General features: G+C 44.7%; 1 protein-coding gene across 1 annotated transcript; it reads left to right on the forward strand.

The window, feature by feature from the left end:
* Positions 1–5,428: 5,428 nt before the first annotated feature.
* On the forward strand, positions 5,429–16,329 carry LOC130121271 (flavin reductase (NADPH)-like). Its single transcript, XM_056290151.1, has 5 exons — positions 5,429–5,488; positions 11,604–11,747; positions 12,331–12,532; positions 14,192–14,356; positions 15,277–16,329. Exons 2-5 carry the CDS (start codon positions 11,613–11,615, stop codon positions 15,432–15,434), a joined length of 660 nt encoding a protein of 219 aa, XP_056146126.1. The 5' UTR covers positions 5,429–5,488; positions 11,604–11,612; the 3' UTR covers positions 15,435–16,329.
* The last annotated feature ends 94 nt before the right edge of the window (positions 16,330–16,423 follow it).

A 16,423-nucleotide genomic window follows, 5' to 3' on the forward strand; every position in this document is an offset into this window, starting at 1 on the left:
TGTCTCTCTCTCACACACACACACACACACACACACACACACACACACACACACACACACACACACACACACACACACACACACACACACACACACACACACCCTATTTGTGCTGTCAAGTAAGCAACTTGAGCAATGCTACATTTAATTAAATTATTTCTAAAGGAGGTGCTAAAAGTAGAAAGAATGTTTTCAGGTTAACTATTTAAGAGCAGAACGTGGTTGAAAAAAGACATGGCTGCATTTCAGTCCATGCTGTACAGTTTTTATCCATAGGCCTACAGTTAATGCCGGTCACACAAATAGGAATGAAAACACCATTACAGGTGTCTGGGAGACTAGGCAGCGGCAGAGTACCTACCTGGTCACCTTTACTATCCAGATGACAAGTTTCCAAGTCGTTTGGCTGTCAGCGTTTTCCCTCAGCGAGCGGCTGAAAGGCATTTGCCCGGTTGCATCCTGTGCCAGTCCTCAGGGATCAGGTCAGGGGTTTTAGGGTTAAAGGTCGATCATTGCAGATGGATGATGAGAAATGTAACTTGGCTGATACAAGTTTAACACTGTGGCTTCACGTGTGCTGCTCTCTGGGTCCGCACCAAGGCTTTGTTTCAGTCTTTCCTCCCTCAGTGGGATCTCATAATCAAGGCACCCAGTTTCAAGTGGATTAGCTGAAGCTAATGACTTCATGTGGCTAGACTGGCCTTTAAATAGGATGATGGCAAGCTGCTGGTAGACTGTTGGAGAGAATTTGGCCAATACCCACTGGTGGTGGCTTGCAGCTGCTTTTTGGGACATACTTTTAATTACATCTACAATTCAAATGGCTTTGTCGTGGAGGCGGGGCAGGCTAAGCTAACTGCTAGCCTATGCAGACCGGAAGTTCCGACAGTCATCCTGGCGTTCACTCTCTTGGGACAGTGAAATGTTTTTCCTCCCGATATGTTGGATATATGTGTTTTTGTTGTTGTTTTCTTTTCCTTTTTTGTAGTTTGGATAGTATATGTGTTCTTGTAGTTTGGATATGTGTTTTTGTGTTGCACTGCTGTGGGCTGGGGGAAGCGATATTTCGTTTCATTTCATGTACGCAACGACAAATAAATGTTCCTGATAAATCCTGATAAGTGATCAAGTGCTTGCCCAGCGGGAATATTGCAGACATGCTCTATATGAAGACTTATCTAAAGTTGAAATACAACATTGGGTCCTGTTTGTTTATCATTCATTAGAGTGACAGAGTGGCTCCCGTAATATGGCTCATCACCTTAAAACACCCTCAGTGCTCGGCCAAGCCATGGCATGGATAATGCCATTGGCCATTAGGCTGCCTTCCATTGACTGGCCATTATGGCCACTAGACTGAGAGAAGCTGCGGTGCCCTGTTCTAACAGAACGGCCCGGTGTTATACCATAAATCCTCTTCTATCGCAACATGTCCCTCTTCACGGAAGTGTGCGTACGTTCATATCTACTCAAGTCAAGTCAATTTTATTTGTAAAGCCCAGTATCACAAATTACAAATTTGCCTCAGTGGGCTTTACAGCAATACAACATCCTGTTCTTAGACCCTCGCATCGGATAAGCAAAACCTCCATAAAAAACCCTTTAACAGGGAGGGAAAAAAATAGGAAGAAACCTCAGGGAGAGCAACAGAGGAGGGATCTCTCTCCCAAGACGGACAGATGTGTAGGGGATGTTGTGTGTACAGAATAGAACACAATTTACAGAATACAACATTGAAAGAGGATAACAGAATACAAATGGAATTATATATGAAGAATGTGATGAGGGGGATGCCAAGCAGTGTCCAGATGCCAGCAGAACAGCCTAGGACTAGAGCCAATGCGACCAGCATCACCATGTAGACCTGACAGGAGGACAGACTACACATGCACACAGGGGAGACTCACATCACACCATTCACATACATGGGAGAAGAGACAAGAAAAGACAATAGTCAAGGATACAAGATTGAAGTAGAATAACAAAATTATATGGATTTATAAAATATATAAAAAGAAAATGTGATGAGGAGGATGCCAAGCAGTGTCCAGGTGGTGACTACCATCACCCTGAAGACCTGGGAGGAGTACAGACTGCATATGCACACAAGGGAGGTTCAAATCACACCATTCACACACACAGAAAATGAAAAAGGAAAAGACATCATTCAGAGAGAGAGAGAAAAGACATGTGAGAGAAGAGAACAGTTTGCAATAGTCAATAATCTATATGCTATAATCTCATTGGCAGAACAGTGCTTGGTAAATTCACCGAGACAGAAACTGACCCGCCATGCAGTACAGGTTGTGAAGCACTCAACTTAAAGTTACTGGAGCGCTTGGCACTATGCAAAGCCAACAGGACACTAATAACCTTCATCAAGAACTCAATGCGGCAGTGGTAAACAACACTAGAGGCCAACTCAAAGACAATCATACAGGTAACCATCCAATGTGGCGTATACCAAGGTGATGCACTGCCCCTGGTGCTGTGCTGCATAGACCCGAACTCCCTCAGTCAGATCATCACAAAGACTGGATATGGATAAAGTTCAGAAGCGGAGTTACCATAAGCTCCCTCCTATACATGGATGACATCAGACATCAAACTGTATGCCAGGAATGAGCATGTATATCTCACTCATCAGCTGCTAATGTCATTAGCAGCTGATGAGTGAGCGACGCACGAAACAGGCTTGTACCGCTATGTATTATAACTTTTTTCCTGCATCTGTATTGATATTCCGCTCTTCATTAGTTGAGCCCTTCTGTCAACACCGTTGACGTTTTTTTGGGGGGGGAAAACACTATATATATATATATATATATATATATATATATATATATATATATATATATATATATATATATATATATATATATATATATATATATATATAGGGAATCTAGAAAGGAATTGGGAAAAACTAGAAAAGCAGCTAGAAAAGCACTATATAAAATACAACTTGATTGATTGAACAAGACCAGAGGGTCAAAGCATCAGCTACTGGTTGATAGAGCAGTCACCCAAGACCAAACAGACTATCTATCTATCTATCTATCTATCTATCTATCTATCTATCTATCTATCTATCTATCTATCTATCTATCTATCTATCTATCTATCTATCTATCTATCTATCTATCTATATATATATATATATATATATATATATATATATATATATATATATATATATATATATATATATAACTTTGTTAAAAGAAACACTCAAGGGTAGGGAAAGTGCTCAACAAATAAGGAGCAAAATAATTCAACGAGTCAAGTAAATTCTTTATAAGACAGTACAAGCCTGTTTCAGGCCATAAGCAATCATCAGATGTGGGATAGTGTACAGGACGATCTGTACTGAATACAGACTGGAAGTCCCCAAGTCCACATGGGAGACACTGCTAAAGGTGGTTGAGATTGGCAAAGCTAGGATCCTGTGGGGCTTGAAGTTCAAGATTGACAAGCAGGTGCTGGCTAACCAAGCAGACCTTGTGGTGGTCGACAAGGAACAGAAGACAGCAGTAGTGATCAATTCAGCAATCTCGAGCTACGGCAACGTCCGGAAGAAAGAGCCCGAGAAGCTAAAGAAATACCAAGAGCCGAAGGAAGAACTAGATTGGATAAGGAAGGTGAAATCCACAGTAGTCCCAGTGATGATAGGAGCACTAGGGGCTGTGACCCACAAACTGGGAGAGTGTGTCCAGCAGATTCAAGGAGCAACATCTGAGGTCTCTGTCCAAAAGAGTGCAGTCCTAGGAACAGCTAAGATACTGCGCAAAACCCTTAAACTCCCAGGTCTCTGGTAGAGGACCCAAACTTGAGGAAGACACACACCATCCAAAAAAGGGTGAAAGGGAGATATTGTGTGTGTGTGTGTGTGTGTGTGTGTGTGTGTGTGTGTGTGTGTGTGTGTGTGTGTGTGTGTGTGTGTGTGTGTGTGTGTGTGTGTGTGTGTGTGTCATGTTTTTCTATCCTAATGGGGACATTTGGTTCCCATTAGGATAGAAAAACCAGAAACCACCTCCCTTGTGGGGCCATTTTATGGGGCCCCACAAGTAAAAGGGTCTATTTTAGGGTTAGGACTTGGTTTTAGGGTTAAGGTTAGAATTAGGGTTAGGTTAGGGTAAGGGTAAGGGTTAGGGTTAGGCATGCAGTTTGTGTGGTTAAGATTAAGGTTAAGGGCTAGGAAATGAATGTAGTCAACGAGGGGGCCCCACAAGTATAGATTTGCGTGTGTGTGTGTGTGTGTGTGTGTGTGTGTGTGTGTGTGTGTGTGTGTGTGTGTGTGTGTGTGTGTGTGTGTGTGTGTGTGTGTGTGTGTGTGTGTGTGTGTGTGTGTGTGTGTGTGAGTGTCTGCTGAAAACAACCCAGTTCTGCTGGCAGTTGTAAAGAGAAACGTTACTCATTTCACTTGTTCTAATGCAATCTAATTAGACTGCATAATTGCCCTTTGATCCTTTTTATTCTGACTGTAATGCTTTTTTTTAAAATCCGTTGTCTATGGACCCATGAAAGGAAAGGAAAGGAACAAAATAAATCAGAATAAAACACCTCTCAATACATGTCTTGATGCATGCTCAATAACCCAGGTAAGATCCAGGTAATCTACCTCTCAATACCATTATATTAGCAGCTTCCAACAAAGAAAAGTATCACTTCATAGGTGATACTGTTTCTGGTATTAGACTTTGGCTATAAAAGTCACAGATCAATAGCAGTTATTCTCGTAATATTTACTAGCCTCACATGTTTAATACCAGGACCCTTTACTGTAGTGGTCAACCAAACTTCTGTTAGATAATGGGTGGAATTTCTAGTTGGGCTGATTTTAGTATTGCCTTATATTGCCTCCCTCCCCTCTGTTAACGTCTTTTGGTATTGCTACAGATCAGCAGTACTTATGCTGGTGATACTGAAAAGTGATTAAAAACAATAGTTATAGCGGTCCTTGCCTATGGGTGGCGCCATACTAGCTTGTTTACATGCTGGTGCTGATCTGCGTCTTTGTAAACTGATCATACTGGAGAGATCATGGATGTATATAGAGATGGGACACGGGAGATGGGACATCCGTGGGACAGACCCTCTCCAGTTCAGGCTGGCCGAGCTTTGACCCGCTGCTTGGTATTGACGAGGTTGATAATTTTGTAACATTCGTGCCAAGCATGCTGCCAGATTTCTCTTGATTCTTCTTGTTTTCGAATAAAATTTCTAATTTGCAATATTCACTTACTATCAGACAGTTTTTGTTTTACTTGAGTCATGGGCTTTTGCACAAAATCAGTCCATATTCTTTTTTTTTTATTATTTTTATTTTAATCTGTTTTACGACAATGGATTTAGGTTACGTCAGAGATCCTGCATAAGTAACAGGTCAGAACATTGCTGCTCTTGAATGCCTCCTGTTGGGCGCGGGAGGAGGCGCATCAGCGGACAGCAGCATGTTGTGAAAGTAAAGCAGCGGGACGTCCTTCAGGTTTGTTTTGAGTTGTTTATCTATCACATGATGAGCAAATAATCGAAAAATATATGGAGTTATTTTACCAACAGTGAATATAATCTCAGCGAGTATATGCTGATGTTGTAAGGGGTGGAACATTATGAGTCATATAGTCGTGATACTATTGACATGACAGTACGTGCCACAAACCAGCATCGCTGACATCGTGGCCAAGAGTGTACATCAAGTACAAAGTTGGAAGCCGTATGTCATATATTGTACTGACTGTAAAACCCTTTGGACTATACAAATACACTGGAGTTGACTTGAATAGTGTAAGCCCAATGGGTAGATCACCAGCAGTGATTTAAGTCAAGTGAAGTCAAGTCAATTTTATAGCCCAATTTAAGTAAAGTATTGTATAGCCTTAAAAAAATCCCCTAAAGTCTCCTTACAGATACCTTTATACTACTTTTTTTCCCCCTATGGCCGAAACATTTCTTCACATCCTGGTGACATCACAGATAAAAGTTTCACTCAATTGACACAAGTTTCACACACCGATTGATACTAAAATTATTATTATTATTATTATTATTAGTGCTAAAAATAGTGAGGTAGACCACACGAGTGTCACCCAGTCTAAAAGCCAATACATTGGTTGCATTTAACCGACTTTAACATAGACACCGCTATTGGTCGACACATTCTTCTTCTCCTTCGTCTTCTTCTTTTTTCAGCTGTTCCCGTTAGGGGCCGCCACAGTGAATCATCCATTTCCATCTCCTCCTGCTCTCTGCATCTTACACGCCAACCAACTGCATGTCCACCCTCACCACATTGATAAACCTCTTTGCCTCTTGCCTGGCAGTTCCATATCCCCCCACCCCCACCCCACGTGAGAGAGAAAATTATCTTCCCACATGTTGGGATCCTTCATGCAGTGGAGCTACTGGAGCAGGGCATGGTCCAAACAGAGGGTGAAAGGGCGCCCCAGGAGGTAGAAGCAGAGGGCGCAAACCTCCCATCTGATGGCCAGGCACTCTTTTTTGACGGTACTGTACCTCTCCTTCAGCCAGCTTGCAGCTGGTATACAGCAGTGGGCAATTGACTCCACCCACCTCTTGAGGCAAAACAGTCTGACACGTCGGTCTGCAAGACAAAAGGGAGAGAGAAGTAAGGAGTTTGGAGTAGCAGCTCCCCACAGGGGGCTTGTTTAATCCTCTCAAACGCCACCTGACACTGCTCCATCCACTGAACCGGATCTGAGGCACTCTTTCAGGTGAGGTCAGGCAAGGGACTAGTCAGCTCTGCAAAGGCGGGGATGAATTGTCTATAATAGCTGGCCAGTCCCAGGAATGCTATCACCTGCTTTTTCATCTCAGGCCTTGGGGTGGCCGCAATCAAAGTGGTCTTATCTATCTGGGGGCACACAGCCTGCCATCTAAGGGGTACCCCAGATACAGTACCTCCCACTGCCCAACTGCGCACTTCTTCGGGTTGGCCGTAGGCCCTGCCTGCCTCAGAGACTTGAGCACTGCCACCACTTGCCGCATATGCTGGTCCCAGCTGCTACTGTAGATGATCACATCATCCAAGTAGGCTGCAGCATTCCCAGTGTGTGGCCGCAGAACCCAGTCCACGAGGCACTGAAATGTGGCTGGAGCTCCCAAAAACCTGAATGGAAGTGTCACAAATTGGTACAAACCATCCGGCATGGAGAAAACTGTTTTTTTTTCTCCTTAGGCTCTGGAGTCAAGGGAATCTGCCAGTAGCCCTTGGTTAAATTCAGTGTTGCTAAAAAGGAAGGTGAGCCAAGCCAGTCCTGGAGTTTGTCAACCTGTGGCCTTGGCTAGGCATAAAATTTGGTTACATCATTCACCTTGCGATTGTCCACACAGAACCGTATAGACTCATCGGACTTGTGCACAAGGATTATGGAGTTACACCAGTCACTGCTAGACTCCTCTATTACTCCCATTTACAGCATGGCATTGACTTCTGCCTGAATATTTTTCTTTTTGTGTTCAGGCAGCCGGTATGGACATGAGCACACCATTACACTCAGAGATGTCGCTATGCGGTACTGTATGAGGTTTGTGTGTCCTGGCATGGGGGAGAACACATCAGCAAAGGGCTGCTGCAACATGGCAACCTCGGCTTTCTGGCGGGGTGAGAGATGGTTCTCACAATGGAGGGAAAGAGGTTAGTTCACTTTTGGTACCTCTGGCCCAAACTCATCTCTCTCTGATACCACCGTGGCCAGAGACACTGGGACGGCCTCTTTCCATGCTTATTGGAGAGATTGAGGTGATAAATCTGTCGCATCACCCCTGTCATTACGGACAACCTCATAGTTGACACCCCCACCCGCCTTGTGACCATGAAGGGTCCTTGCCACTTGGCAAGTAATTTGGAGCTGGACGTCGGAAATAATACAATGACTTTTTCTCCCGATACAAACTTGATGCAGACGCACTCCTCTGTTATACAGGCACTGCTGCCATTCCTGGGCCTGGAGCAAATTCTCCCATGATAACTGCCTAAGTGTATGGGGTTTTGCTCTCATATCCAGGATGTACTGTGCCTCATTTATAGTGGTGTGTGGACCGCTCTCCCAGCTTTCTTTAATCAGATCCAACACACCTTTCGATGTTCTGCCAAACAGCAACTCAACGGGGAAAACCCCCATGGAGGTCTGGGGCACCTCCGACACTGCAAATAATAGAGGATCCAACCATTTATCCCAATTGCAGCTATCCTTGTGTATGAACTTACAAATCATAGTTTTGAGTGTTTTCTCTCCACAAGTCGGTCTGTTTGGGGGTGACATACACTCCTGCGAATCGATTTTATGCCCAATAACTCGTATAGTTCCCATCGTGTATGTGACATAAACGATGTGCCCTGGTGAGTCAGAATCTCTTTCAGTATTCCAACATGGGAGATTACACGAAACAGTGCCTGTGCAATGCGTTTAGCTGAGATATTGCGCAATGGCACCACTTCGAGATAACGTGTTGCATAAGCCACTATGACTAACATAAAGTGATATCCCCGTGCAGACCAATGTAAGATCCATACCAATACGCTCAAATGGGACCTCAGTTAATGGTAAGGGGCGCAGTGGTGCTTTTGGGGTGGCTGGCAGGTTTACCAATTCACATTCCCGGCAAGACTCACACCACTGCAGCACATCTCCGTGAATGCCCGGCCAGTAAAATCGAGCCATGATTCAGTGGACTGTTTTATCATAACCGAGGTGACCTGCCATGGGGTTGTGATGGGCTGCCTGGAAAATCAGTTCCCGGTGGCCTTTTGTCCAAAAAGGCCTCAACGGCATCAGCGGATGTCATCTTGGGGAGGGTGATCTGGGGCCGATGAGATGGGGAAGAGTCTAGATCACCCCACGGGTGGCCGAACACAATAGCTCCCTCAGGAGAGCCTGGTCTTCTGCCTGCAGAGCAGCCAGCTCCTGCAGGGCTGGAGTTGGCTGGTGCTGCATCTGGGCCTGGCTTTCCTGGAGGTTGGTGATTCGGTGGAGGGTTCCCTCCAGAGGAGTTTCTTGTTGCTCCATCTCTTGACACCTGTACAGGCCACCACTGGCAAGACTTGTGCCATGGGAGGGTTGAGTTACGGATAAGGCTCAGCGTTTTCGGTTTTTATTTTTCAAAGCCATCCAGCATGCCGAATTTCGCCACAAGAGGACACTGTTACATAACCTCACACGAACAGGAACAAGTTTTGGATCCGTGGAAACATAAAATCCGGGTGAAAATCAGTTTAAATCAATCTGCTCTTTTTAACAAATCTGGGTATTTTTCGGTGAAAACCGAAAACGCTAGCCTTGGTTATGGGGGATGGACACAGCGTTGGCGAAAGACAGGCTCTTTTATTTGCACTATATATTTCTGCTGACCGTTGTGCATGCTGCACTGGCTGGAGAATCCTCTCTCTCCATTGCTGGAGACTTCTTTCTTTCCATTACGGGAGACTCCTTTCTCTCTGTCTGGCCTGTGTTCGCTTGCAGCTTGTCATGTACAGTGCATCCGGAAAGTATTCACACCCCTTCACTTTCCCCACATTTTGTTATGTTACAGCCTTATTCCAAAATGGATTAAATTCCTTTTTTCTCTCATCAATCTACACACAATACCCCATAATGACAATGTGAAAAAGGTTTTGTAGAAATTTTTGCAAATTTATTAAAAATAAAAAACTGAAATATTGCATGTACAATAAGTATTCACCCCCTTTACTCAGTACTTGGTTGAGGCACCCTTGGCAGCGATTACAGCCTCAAGTCTTCTTGGGTATGAAGCTACAAGCTTGGCACACCTATAATTGGGGTATTTCTCCCATTCTTCTCTGCAGATCCTCTCGAGCTCTGTAAGGTTAGATGGGGAGCGTCGCTGCACAGCTATTTTCAGGTCTTTCCAGAGATGTTCAATGGGGTTCAAGTCTGGGCTCTGGCTGGGCCACTCAAGGACATTCACAGACTTGTCCTGAAGCCACTCCTTCGTTGTCTTGGCTGTGTGCTTAGGGTCATTGTCGTGTTGAAAGGTAAACCTTCGCCCCAGTCTGAGGTCCTGAGCGCTCTGGAGCAGGTTTTCATCAAGGATCTCCCTGTACTTTGCTCCATTCATCTTTCCCTCGATCCTGACTAGTCTCCCAGTTCCTGCCGCTGAAAAACATCCCCACAGCATGATGCTGCCACCACCATGCTTCACTGTAGGGATGGTATTAGCAAGGTGATGAGAGGTGCCTGGTTTCCTCCAGACGTGACGTTTGGCATTCAGGCCAAAGAGTTCAATCTTGGTTTCATCAGACCAGAGAATCTTGTTTCTCATGGTCTGAGAGTCCTTTAGGTGCTTTCTGGCAAACTCCAAGCGGGCTGTCATGTGCCTTTTACTGAGCAGAGGCTTCCGTCTGGCCACTCTACCATAAAGGCCTGATTGGTGGAGTGCTGCAGAGATTGTTGTCCTTCTGGAAGGTTCTCCCATCTCCACAGAGGAACACTGGAGCTCTGTCAGAGTGACTATCGGGTTCTTGGTCACCTCCCTGACCAAGGCCCTTCTCCCCCGATTGCTCAGTTTGGCTGGGCGGCCGGCTCTAGGAAGAGTCCTGGTGGATCCAAACTTCTTCCATTTACGAATGATGGAGACCACTGTGCTCTTCGGGACCTTCAAAGCTGTAGAACATTTTTTTTACCCTTCCCCAGATCTGTGCCTCGATACAATCCTGTCTTGGAGGTCCACAGACAATTCCTTGGACTTCATGGCTTGGTTTCTGCTCTGACATGCACTGTTAACAGTGAGACCTTATATAGACAGGTGTGTGCCTTTCCAAAGCATGTCCAATCCATTGAATTTACTACAGGTGGACTCCAATCAAGATGTAGAAACATCTCAAGGATGATCAGTGGAAACAGGATGAACCTAAGCTCAATTTTGAGTGTCATAGCAAAGGGTGTGAATACTTATGTACATGCAATATTTCAGTTTTTTATTTTTAATAAATTTGCAAAAATTTCTACAAAACCTTTTTCACTTTGTCATTATGGGGTATTGTGTGTAGATTGATGAGAAAAAAAGGAATTTAATCAATTTTGGAATAAGGCTGTAACAACAAAATGTGGGGAAAGTGAAGGGGTGTGAATACTTTCCGGATGCACTGTATGTCATGTGTCAGTCAGTCGGACCCAGCTTCACTGCAGAATATAGAGGCGCTGTTAGTCAGGCACACCTGAGGCTGATCATCAGTCAACCGCTACTGGATATGCCATTCCACGACCCACGCTTCCTCTCTCGCCGAGGCTAAACCACACCCCGCTGCCACAGTGTCCATGTGCGAACAGGTTTCCTTTTGACACTGTCAGCATTTAATTCTACCTGACTGAGATTTCCTAGTGACTTTTACCCTGATTTTTACTAGCAGGATGTCTGCCAAGCAGTTGGTGTGACTGCTTGGCAAATATCCTATCCTTCAAAAGATAGGGCTTTTTAAATGCACTATCATAAAATCAGATTTTCACACTTGGAGGAGCAAAACGGGGTGGGAGCTGCTCCATAGTGTGGGAAAGCAAAACCCATGTCAGTTGCTTCCACTCAGCCACTGGCTGCGCAACCCGAAGTAAAGAGCTGTTTTCCAGGGTCCAACGATGAAGATAGCTGTGCTGGGGGCCACAGGCCAGACGGGACAGTACCTGGTTAAGCAGGCGCTGCAGCAGGGACACACGGTCACCGCTATAGTCAGAAACCCGGCCAAGCTCAGGGTGCAACATGACAAACTAAAGGTACTGTGTTCTTGAACGCACCCCTCACTTGTTTTTGTTTTTTGTTTTTTTTGTTTTTTTTTTGCCCTGTACTTTTGATAAAGGGGGTTATGGTATGGGTTTGAAGTTCACATATGTTGCGGTGACATTGTTAAATGTTGTATGTTTTTGAACATAGCTTGCTCTTATCAGGGAAAGAAAAGCACCGCTGATCTCTTCAGATATTCTAAGATGACTGTGACAGTTAAGATTGTAATGGATTCGCCATAATGTCGGGTTAATGTGCTTTTGTGGACAGTGCCGTTTATAATGTGGACTTTGGTATGAGACTCTTTGTTCCCACTATGTATTGTCGTTTGCCGTCTTCGATATGAACTGCGGAGTCGCTGCTATTTTAGCAAGAATATTCATGAGGTGAAGTGTGAAAGGTAGAAAACATGGATATTCCCAGGCAGGCAGGTGCTGGCGCTCACCCCTGACCTTAGCTGAGGTCAAGATTCATTCCCCTGCACTTCATCTTTTTCTTTACTTATTTAGAAAAGCGTTCCGAACAATAGCATGCTTATTTTTGTGAATCTGTTGTTGTTTTCCTTTTTGCTGCCAGGTAGTGGAGGCGGATATTTTCTCAGCCAGCACTTTAAAGGCTCATTTCAAAGGGCAGGATGTGATCATTTCCTGCCTGGGCTTTCCAGCTTCCTTCTTGTCCGGGGTGACAGGCTACACCCTTTCCATGAGTGCCATTGTCAGCGCCATGCAAGAGGTCAGGGTCAACAAGATCATCACCATGACCTCCTGGTACACCGAGCGTAAGTCTCCTCAGACGTCGTGCCACGAACTCGTGCTCTTGGCCCTGGTATGACGACTGTATAATCCTGTATTCACTGTGGGGATGGCACATGACGTTGGCATTTAGCAAAAACAAAGAACACATTTCAGCTTTTAATCAAAGTAAAAAAAAAGGTTCAGTCATGGTTTTAATTCTTTGCGGTCAAAAGACTATTTCTTTTAGAGAGGGGAGAAGAGAGACTTTATTCGTCTTACAGGGACACACTAGTGCACATACTTATGCAGGGAGTGGTGGCAGAGGAATTGTTCCCTCTTCATTTTTTCCATCCTGCTGTCCTTCCTCCAGGAGCAGCTGGCAGCCCAGCCCTTTCCTTCAGCACCCGTAGACCAATTCCAAGTGGACATCCATGTTGTGGTCAGGGACAAGACAGGAGAGGGTTCTGTGTGTTTTTATTGGGGTTTTTTTTTATGTTGGAGGACACCCATGTGAACATGGGGAGAACATGCAAGCTCCACACAGAAAGGCCCCTGGTCGATATATAAACCCACCTGAGCACGGGGAGAACATGCAGAGTACACACAGACAGCCACTGCGCACCGGCAGGCCTGGGGAGAACATGCAAACTCCCCCAGTACCAACACCGCCCCAGGCGGGAATTGAACCCAGGACCTTCTTGCTGTCAGGCAGCAGTGCAAAGCACTGTGCCACTATGGCGAGCACTTTAAAAAAAGCATTCGAAGAACTCCTCCTCAGTTCAGTCATTTAGGACAGTGTTTCCTAACCCCTCCTCAGTTCAATCGTTTAGGACAGCGTTTCCCAACCCAGTCCTCAAGGACCCCCTATCCTGCAGATTTTCTTTGCAACCCTGAATAGGTACCTGTTTGTAGTTATTCAACCAATCAGCAATGAATTATGTCAGATTTTGCACACCTTGCATAATTAAGTGCTATGAGATGATTGGTTGAGTAAGTACAAGCAGGGCCACCTATGCAGGGTTACACTGAAAATCTGCAGGATGGGGGGTCCTAGAGGACTGGGTTGGGAAACACTGGCTTAGGAGATTACAAACGTTCCACCATTCATTTCTAGAGGACATTTTTCACACAATAATATCTGAAAAAGTATACATATTTTCACCACAGAAGTCAAATCAGTGCTTCCTCTGACCAAGGCCTGCCTGCTCAGAAAAATGTCACAAAACTCCATGCATCCGTTTTAGGGATGTTTTGCTGACAGCCAGTCCAACACGTCAAAAAATGTACCTCGTAAACTCATAAAAGGTGTTTTGAGACACTATACGTTTCACTCTGCACTGAGTTCTCATCGGTTAGTCTTAGTTTATTGGGCGTTGTGGCTCAGGAGGTAGAGTGGGTTGTCTAGTTATCAGAAGGTTGCTGGTTCGATCCCCTGCTCCTCCAGAGTAGTGTGTCAAAGTGTCCTTGAGCAAGACACTGAACCCCTAACTGCTCCTGATGAGCAGGTTGGTGCCTTGCATGGCAGCCTCCGCCATCAGTGTGTGTGTGTGTGTGTGTGTGTGAATGGGGGAATGTGAGGCGTACGCTGTAAAGCACTTTGAGTGGTCGGTAGACTAGAAAAGTGCTGTATAAATGCAGTCCATCTACCATTTCGTCTGAGTTTTTCTTTTTCCGTTTTTCTTTATTTTCTTAATATGTATCAGCAAACTCTGGAACCCAGTCACCCTACCTCATCCGTTTCCTCCTGTTGCCAATGATCCGAAGTGTCCTCACCAACATGTATGAGATGGAGCTCTTCTTAAAGAAGAAACACGACATCAGCTGGACAGTGGTTCGGCCCCCAGGACTCACGAACCTGCCTTCAACAGGTAAAGGCGACAAGCAGCGGCATGGCAACGAGGAAAATACACACTCTGCAGTTTTTAAAAAATGTGACCTTAGGAACTATTTTGTCACAGTACAACCCCCCCCCCCCGTAATAATCTTTCATTATCTAAGGAAAATTAACCACACATGCATGCCCTTTTTTGACATTATCGCCATGTCTAATGTCTTTTTAAAGTCGATTAAACCCTCGCCTCGGAGCTATTGCTGTACGGCTGTTCACTCATGCACATGCTATCTATGTGGACAGTGATGATGAGGATGAATGGGGTCCTCATAAGAAAAAAAAAGCTCAACCTCGCCTTTGGGGATCTTTATAGAGGACCGAATGAGAATGTCGTTTCGGTTTCAACAGAACTGGTTATGTGAATGATTTAAAGTGGTTATCAGCGATTTTAATTTAGAACACTCATACAGCTATCAAGTAGACGCACTTAGATCATCCGGTCTCTGTGGCCACCCTAGGCACTGTAAACAGAGACAGACAATTTTGTCTGTATTCTATCCCTGTCAGCCAATCAGGAGAGTTCTTTGCAAGCTGGCGTCTCCATTGATCTCTACTTGCTGGCAATCCAGACCAGGCTCTTAAGTTAGAAGCGAGGGGGCGGATTCTTTCCCAGTATGTTTTCAAAATGTAGCTTGCTAGCTAACTTGCTAACTTCTACCCAGGGTAGCTTTACCCCCGCTTTAACTGAAATAAAAAGACGTTGGCCTCGCTGAAACATAAGTCATGCCCCGCTGCTTTCGTCCATAAATCCAATGGCAGTAACAAGCGGGGACGTTTGAATATTGTTTCCTGAATGTGGGTCTTTGTGAAATGTTGAGAGGCCGCTACAGCTGTTGACAGCGGTCCTCGAGAAGATGCTCACAAATCCTAATAGTTGTGTCTTTGTGTCCTCCACAGCTAAAGAGTTTCTTACTCACGAGGGCTTCTTTGTACCCGACTCCGACGGGCATCCCGCTGGCAGTACTGTGGGCAGAGGAGACGTGGCTCGCTTCATGCTATCTCTGCTCAGTAGCAATGCTTGGGTTAAGAAGGGGGTAGCTGTTACCACTAAGTAGGCCGATGTAACCATTCTCAATAAATGTGCTGTCCCTTCTATTCTGTCACAAAGTGCTCATGGGTACAGTCATGCCATTGTCTTAATTAGACTTTTGTCTGATGTTTATGTCTTATTCATTGTCTTGTTCATTAGCTTTTCAACATCTTGCTCTGATGTTGACAGATGAATCAATATAAATGAGATCTATGTATGAATGCCTCTTTATGATATTGTTTCCATTTAGGAAAAGCTGTGTACTGTGTTTTATTTAACGGAAACCACACGCAGCGGGGTAAACTTTAAAAATCAACTTTGCCTCATGAGGGTAATAGTGCACAAGGCATTGACTACAGCAGGGATAGGCAACATGGTCCAGAAAGGTCCGGTGTGGGTGCAGGTCTTTGTTCCAACCAAGCAGTTACACACCTGATTCTATTAGTCAACCAATAGTCTTTGTTAAGGACCTTGATTTGTAGACTCAGGTGTGTAACTCCTTGGTTGGAACAAAGACCTGCACCCACACCAGATCTTTCTGGACCATGTTGCCTATCCCTGGACTACAACATGTCATTCATTATCCCTCTTATTAGACGTATCCATGCAGAATAACTTAATGGTTGGAATTTGTGTATAAAGTTACGGGGACCTATGTCTATCCTGACTACGTTTAGATGTACCTATGTCATAATATATACCTATAATAATATATATAATAAACAATGCCAGAAGTTATGGGGTCCAAACCACTGCTCTCTCACAAGGTGACTGTGGCGGCGACAAAAATTATGCGCTAAGTGACCTTCGAGCCTCATTATTGTTGAATGTATTTCTGGCAGTTGACCAATTTGTCTGCATCTTGTAGACCAAGGTTTTAAATTGTCTGCTGTCCCTCATAAAAAGAATCCGTTTCGTACGCCCAACCTTGTCAGTGTTATTGCATTGTCTAATGTCTTGCAGTCAAAGACATTTAAACCTTGGAGTTGCCAAGTTCAACAACCACTAAGGGTA

Source organism: Lampris incognitus, chromosome 1 (genome assembly GCF_029633865.1).
Source record: "Lampris incognitus isolate fLamInc1 chromosome 1, fLamInc1.hap2, whole genome shotgun sequence".
NCBI lineage: Eukaryota > Metazoa > Chordata > Actinopteri > Lampriformes > Lampridae > Lampris > Lampris incognitus.

What these genes read in the sequence shown, in the direction of transcription:
- LOC130121271 (XM_056290151.1), top strand. Translation starts at nt 11,613, where the DNA reads ATGAAGATAGCTGTGCTGGGGGCCACAGGCCAGACGGGACAGTACCTG. An exon ending in GACCTCCTGGTACACCGAGC is followed by an intron (nt 12,533 to 14,191) that starts GTAAGTCTCCTC and finishes AATATGTATCAG; the next exon opens with CAAACTCTGGAACCCAGTCA. An exon ending in CACGAACCTGCCTTCAACAG is followed by an intron (nt 14,357 to 15,276) that starts GTAAAGGCGACA and finishes TGTCCTCCACAG; the next exon opens with CTAAAGAGTTTCTTACTCAC.